This window comes from Oratosquilla oratoria, chromosome 38 (genome assembly GCF_046742065.1).
Source record: "Oratosquilla oratoria isolate Oo_2021 chromosome 38, ASM4674206v1, whole genome shotgun sequence".
In the NCBI taxonomy this organism is placed as follows: Eukaryota; Metazoa; Arthropoda; class Malacostraca; order Stomatopoda; family Squillidae; genus Oratosquilla; species Oratosquilla oratoria.
In genome coordinates this window covers 19,033,578-19,041,077 of record NC_134814.1, presented here as the reverse complement: position 1 = coordinate 19,041,077, position 7,500 = coordinate 19,033,578, and the positions used below count along the sequence as shown (strand labels likewise).

Here is a 7,500-nt window from a genome sequence, read left to right as displayed (position 1 = left end):
ACCATTTTTATATGAGCAGTTGTCTTTTTCACAAACTGTAATGGTTCCTACATAGCTGAGCGGATAATAAAAGGCTAATCCTTTGCTATCGAATTTCTATGAATGAAGATGAACAATTTCCGAATGAGGCGGTATTGCGTGATGAAAGAGTGTATCCTTGTCTTGCATTGAAGAAGACAAAGGAGGCAGAATATGTGATGAGTAAGTAATGAATGAAGGTTGAGGAACGCGGGGAGGGACTTGGAATATATTGATATCGTCACCTTTACTTTACATACTCGGATTTCTAAAGTGAGTAGAAGTCTTCAAGGGGTAATGGTTCTGAGCGCAGATCCGAGACGTATTTCGACAGTCGTATCGAGTAAGTACACTTGCTCACATGCACTGTGGGCAATGGTACGAGTATATAGGAACGACTAGAACAGTTTCTTTCAGTCTCCTCTTTCTATATCTGGTACTGATGTAACCAACAGCTCCACTAGGCACACAGTGACAGAGGTTTTTGAATAACAAAATGTAGGAAGTTGGCGTGTTGGTGCATGACAGCAGCGAGTGGAGAAGGATAGGGTGGATGCGTATGTATATGCACACATACATCCTTACATATATGTATGAGTATAATGCTGAAAGACAACTCAATATAAAGCAAATGTACTTTTTTCTTTTACGTCTTTGGTCAGATGCGTTGTTCTGATCGAAACACAAGAGTAGTCTACGTCATTATATACTAACTTTCTTCACTTTCTTTACAGAAATATTTTGTGGTGTTTGCTCAGTCGTATACCATATCAAGGTTTTTGACATTAGAACCATTTTCTTCAAATGAGGTCTTGTGCTTGTGTATGCTTGCATGAACGTTTTCTAAAATATAGCATATGATGACTTCATATGTAAGGCATATAACACAATATATCAACAAAAAGGAATAAAACTGACTCACCTGAAAGCAGTTCTTCCTACTTCAGATGAAGTCTGCACACAGCAACAGGAAGGAAAAGAGAAAAAAGAAACTATCAATAATTGTTCTGTGGTGCTTGGCCGCACATACGGAAATTATGAAACAATTTCAACCAAATATGGCACAAAAGAATAAAATGCATGGTACACGCATTCATAAAAGTATTGTATTTTGCAATTTGTAATTACATTAGTCATAATATGTTCTAGTATAATATGACAACTTAGTTTTTTTTTTTCTTATCATAGCAGGCATGCAATTTCTTAGTTGATAGTTATTACATGCAATCGAATAACACAAACAATTTTGGGGGCACATCCTTTAAAAAATCTATAGAAATTAATTTTTCATAATCACACATTCATATACCAAATATCATGCTGTGACATATACAAAGATATTTTCCTCTAAAGCTGCCAAAAAAACACAAATTTCACCTTTCTGTTTTTATTGACCTTTGAATTATTTATAATTCCCAATACCTCTATCCTTTTCTGTTTGTATTTCAACAAAATTGTAGATTTTTTATTAATAAAATATTTTTCGTGGAAAATCTTTGCGAGTCAGAAGTGGAAAGATTATGAGGTATTCCACGATAAGGGAACTGAAGTAATGATCAAACAAAAGTATATAACAATTTCGTCAATATCGACAAAAGAAGATAATAAATGGTGTTGTCACCTACTCGTATAGGATAGGTAGAGGTCTCCGAGTCATTATCTTAAGTAGAATAATTGATTATGTGAGTGCGATCGTTAAATGGTAATAATAAGCAAATCTAACTATGTGTGGGTTTTTACCTGAATTTCAGCCGCTATTTATAGAAGGCAAGGCACTACGCTATGACGTCAGTACCTCGAACGTATAGCTTGATCCACAGAATATATATATAATTTTTTTTTGGAAAGTGATTTAAACATCTAGAATTAGAATTTAGATCTAGCATTGCTAATATTTGCTCATCTATTTTTCTATTTTATTTTTTCGGTAGTGACATTGATCGCATTCATAGGATAAGGAAAATAATTGCTTCAAATGAAGATGTGGCTAAGTTCACAAGCAATTTGCTGCCTTGCCGTGGGCTCAGACAACGAATTATTATTTTAATTTCTTGTAATAATTTATTTATTTTTTTTTTTTTATAAAAGTGAGGCAGAGCTATTTTGGAACCACTGTCGACAAAAAAGTAATAGATAAAAATAAAAGGATGACGACATGAGACTACGAATCGCCAGTATGAAAAATCGAGCCAAGATGGAGCCAACATCCTTTCCATACAAGTAAGGGAATACTAAAGCAGACGTTGCCCAGAAGCATATAGACAACCAATGTAATACAAGCCTGCAGATCAAGAAGACCAGCTACCCGTTTCACAGGAGTCAAGAAAGAATTTTCGTTTTCTTGTTTTTAAAAAACAAGAAGAAGACCAGCTACCCGTTTCACAGGAGTCAAGAGAGAAATTTCGTTTTCTTCTTTTTAAAAAACAAGAAGAAGACCAGCTACCCGTTTCACAGGAGTCAAGAGAGAAATTTCGTTTTCTTCTTTTTAAAAAACAAGAAGACCAGCTACCCGTTTCGCAGGAGTCAAGAGAGAATTTTCGTTTTCTTCTTTTTAAAAAACAAGAAGACCAGCTACCCGTTTCAAAGGAGTCAAGAGAGAAATTTCGTTTTCTTCTTTTTAAAAAACAAGAAGACCAGCTACCCGTTTCACAGGAGTCAAGAGAGAATTTTCGTTTTCTTCTTTTTAAAAAACAAGAAGAAGACCAGCTACCCGTTTCACAGGAGTCAAGAGAGAATTTTCGTTTTCTTCTTTTTAAAAAACAAGAAGACCAGCTACCCGTTTCGCAGGAGTCAAGAGAGAATTTTCGTTTTCTTCTTTTTAAAAAACAAGAAGAAGACCAGCTACCCGTTTCAAAGGAGTCAAGAGAGAAATTTCGTTTTCTTCTTTTTAAAAAACAAGAAGACCAGCTACCCGTTTCAAAGGAGTCAAGAGAGAAATTTCGTTTTCTTCTTTTTAAAAAACAAGAAAAAGACCAGCTACCCGTTTCACAGGAGTCAACAGAGAAATTTCGTTTTCTTCTTTTTTAAAAAACAAGAGGAAGACTAGCTACCCAAGCACCATGATCTCAAGATGGAAGCCCAACGACGGAGTCCCCCAACGACGGTTGTCCCCAATGCCTACCCAGTATCTCGGCCCGTGAGGCCCCAAGAATCTCACCTACCACCTGGGTCCCACGTACAAGTCCAGCTCAGGTTTTAACTCTGAGTTTGTATAATCTTACATATACATACATATACCAAGGCTTTTTCCCCCTTACTAGGGAGGTAGCCAAAAAGGAAAAGGCATAAAACCATTCCCACCCATTCCATCCCTGAAAACACTCCACACCCCTCCACCTTCCCTCCCATCTTAGCACCTCCTAGATGACGGGTCATCCCTGCACCCTGTCCACTGCCCTGCGTCGAAAGCAGTGTCGCAAGACACAGCACATCCACAGCACATCCACAGCTTCATTAAATCGGCGACCCCCCTCTCCGTCCCCCCATGATCTTGTTAGAACTATATTCAATTTTTGTGTCCCCTGTTTCCACGCCTATTGACGCTCCTCTGGTGAAAAAAATTGGTATTAAATATTTATGTATCTTAGTATCTATGTGCTTTTATTTGTTCGTGATGTTAGGTTTTTGTTAATGTAGTAAATGAGAGTTCTTATCAATAATCTAAATTCCCATTTCCTACCATTTATTTTAGTGCATTACTTCGCAGTCTCCCTGCACTCCATCGAAAGTCCATAATATCTGAAGGGTGTAACATGTGTAGTCAATGAAAGCTAGTAATATGGCCTGTGGTTAGTATTTAGTCCCTGGTATTAGCGCACTTTTGTATGATGCATTTGTGTAAGTACTGACACATCTCTGCATGGTTGTTTATGATTCCGCCTAGTTTCTATTTGGAATAAGTTTATGGTGTTTTGTGTTGAATATTTTAGGCTCCGGATTTATCAGATGCTGAATGTCCTTATTAACCCATTAACGGCCAGAAGCTGCCTCGAACCGAAAAAAACTTCTTCTGTTACTCAAAACATACATATAACAAAGGCTTTTTCCTCCAACACGGGGGGTAGCTAGAAAAAAGGGGGCATAGAAACCACTCCCACCCATTCCATTTCCTATATATTCCACTCCCCTCCACCCTCCTCCCTCCCTCTTATCTTGGCACCTCCTGTATGACGAGTCATCCCTGCATCCTGTCCATTGCCCAGAGTCAGAAGCAGTGTCGCAAGACACAGCACATCCGCAGCAAGGCTGCTTCATAAATTCGGCGACCCACCCTCTCCGTCCCCCCATGCAGAAAGGGAGAAGACGAGGAAAAATCTTTAAAATTCCCCTTAGTCAACAGAGGTGTCTCTTTACGCTGAATAAAACCAGAAAGAAATAACTCAAAACGGGACACTGGTCTATAGGCGAAAAATATATCAATGTTAGTATCCTGCACGAGAACAAAGGAAAGCGTCTGTTCAATAGTGAACATTACAAACATCAACAGAGACAAAACATCCACCTTACCTGATAACACTGATACCCCAGAGGACGAGATATACTCTTGCTGCTAAGAAATATCATGTTAATATGTTTGGGTTTATGTAACGATAACAAATCATCAATCGTATTGATAGCACCACGATGATAAGTCATTATAGAGATATAAGCCATCCAATCAGTCTTTTGTTGTGGAAACCTCGAATATAATCAATGGAAAATAAACAAATAGCAAACTCTAATAAATATATAAATAAATAGATAAAAAAAAGATATAGAAACAAACAAAAAATAAACACATAAGTAAACGAATAAACAGATTAGTGAATAAACATTAATAAAAAAAATGAAAAAATAGATAAATACATGAATAGATCAATTCATAAATAAATAGATAAATGAACAAACAGATAAGTAAATAAACAAATAAGTGAATCAATAAATAGATAGATATAAATAAAATAAATAAATAAATTAATAATAATAAAAATAAAATATCAAGTTGATAAACAAATTAGTAAATATGTAAAAAACAAATGCCGACAGATGACAAAACGCAACGGTCTATATCACTCTTCCTTTGAATCTGTTTGTCTCTAGACTACTTTATTCATCTCCATGGTTCCACTTAGCAGCTTATTGACCAACCATTGTAACTGGGGACTAAATGGCTTGTGGATATTTGATGATTCTCCAGTTGTCATTTAAAAAAAAAAAAAAAAGATATATACATATATCCTTATACCTACTGAAACAGATTGTAACGATTTTGGTACCGTGGGTAGTGCTATGCAGATTGATACAATAGCCTGGCGGCAGCCATAGGACAAGCCAAACCACTGTCCTGGACGGGAGAAATAGTTAACCACTGTTCTTGGCCATAGACCTTCCGTTTCTGATGAAATGTCACACACGAATAAGATAGGCTGGAGGGAGACAGATGAAAAGAATACGGGAGAGGGTAGATGACGTAAAGAGAGGATGTTACAGAGATGAATATAGCGATTTATCTACGATTTCTTTTCCCTTAAACATCACGTGGCTACAAATGACGAGTTGGACGAGTTGAATGAAATGATGAAATGTCACACACGAACAAGATAGCTGGCGGAAGACAGATGAAGTTTATCTACGAGTTTTTTCCCTAAAACATCACGTGACTATAAATGACGAGTTGGATGATATAGCATTGACTGCACCGTAGCCAGAATGGGCTGATTAGAATAGTTTGGCTAGAGCTGAAACGAGACTTCTCGAAGACAACACGAACACAGATGAGCTAATCCTCCTTCATGGGTTCCTCCCGATAACCAATGTCCTCATTGATCCGATAACGACCTTAAAAGAATGCCAATCAAGGCTTCCCGACCGGAAGGGCACAATCAAACCCCTTCTTGGCCCTTTTTTGTAGCGTTTTACAGTTTCATTATCTATCCTAAGAATGAATCAACACTGGCAAGAGCCGTGCATGGCTGAAAAAGAAACAGCCATTAAATGATTACTGCTCTTGTGAACGAATTCGCCCTTTTTAGAAATTGTAATTCGGCCAATGGCATAAGATTTTATTCTAATTAGGACTGGAGAGCAAAGGGATTATCAGGGCCAAATCTATAAAAGTTTTTTAGTAGTTAAAACTTTACCCTTAATAGGTCGCATTTTTACTTTTAGTTTCCAGAAGTGATATAAAAAATATCTATAAAAGCTTCTATGTCATCAAAGTACTTAGTAGTCCTGTGTATGGTCGTCTAGTGAAGATAGAAATACTTTTAGTGAACAAGATGACATTACACATCCAACTAGATCGTTGGCGTACTTGTTTCGAAAGTGACATTTTGAGCAAATATTTAGATTCGTAATTGATTCAAGGTATTCTCTGGACCATACAGGGGTATTATATTTGTCCGATTAAGTGAGACAGGCCTTTAAAAGACAAACGAAAAGAAACAAAGCCAAACACTGGGAGAGAAAGTAACCATAAAGTTTCGATATTCAGCCCTGGTGGAGATTCAATAGTGAAACAAAAACGACTTTAAAAACGTCATTCCAGTGTCAGTCGTGTTATTTCACAAACTGTAAATTCGTTTATAGTACCAAACACTTGCAGGAAAGACTTTTTTTATGGCTTAATGTCACAAACTCCCCTTTATCAGGAGGCTAGGACAGTCCCCCTCACAGAGGGCTTTGAAGCGTGGAATTTAATGAACCATGCCCTTGGTTCAACTTCGCCGGTGGCAGGATTCAAACCGCCATCCCCTCGACCTTCGCCGCAAGTAACGACGCTCTAACCAGCTCAACCAGCAAGAGACATACAGACAGATAAACAAAGACATATATACAAAAAGAGGAGGAAGAGGTAACCACAATTAGTAAGAACGGAGAGAAAAGTACAGAGAAGAAGCTTGAAGACTGATAAAGGAGCAAAGATATGAATGAACCTAACCTAAGCATCATCGACATATTGCGATGAAGATTCTTGAGGTTAGACTGCTATCTGGTCCATTATTATTAGAATTTTTTATTTATTTATTTATTTTTTTATTTTTTTATTCACTGCTAAATGATATCTCCTAGCCTTTGATTGGATGTCGAACTAAAATTCGTACTCATCTGGTATATTTTGATTAAATAGGAATTGCGATGCACTTATTTCAATCAATGCCTTCTCCTTAATTGACATTTTCGTTCTAGAAATTTTCTCAAAATATGTTATAATTAAACTGGCAAGTTGGAAATTCTCTATATTAGCATTGTTTAATTTCCTTTTAGGCAGTGCCTTCCTTCCTTCAAGAAATTTTCACTGAGCTGCCAAGGCTGTGAAACATCAATTTTCGCGGGTCAATTCAGCTGTTCATAAGGACATTATCAAAGAAAGTAGGAATTTTATAACCTTCATCCTTAACAAAAACTTATATGACTTGAAAATATTTCTAGCACTTATTATAATAGCAGCTTTTATTACCTATGAAGATTTATTACCATATGTATTTGATTTAGATGATGGTA

General features: G+C 36.8%; 1 protein-coding gene across 7 annotated transcripts in view; it reads right to left on the bottom strand.

The window, feature by feature from the left end:
- The window catches only part of LOC143019753 (uncharacterized), a 627,543-nt gene that overhangs the window by 213,746 nt on the left and 406,297 nt on the right, over positions 1 to 7,500 (bottom strand). For 4 of the 7 annotated variants that reach the window (XM_076175734.1, XM_076175733.1, XM_076175730.1 and 1 more), the window contains exon 3: positions 941 to 972. The exons of the other annotated variants lie outside the window; for them this stretch is intronic. In XM_076175734.1, coding sequence (XP_076031849.1) covers positions 941 to 972 — 32 coding nt within the window. The remainder of the gene's footprint in view (positions 1 to 940; positions 973 to 7,500) is intronic. 7 annotated transcript variants of the gene reach the window in all.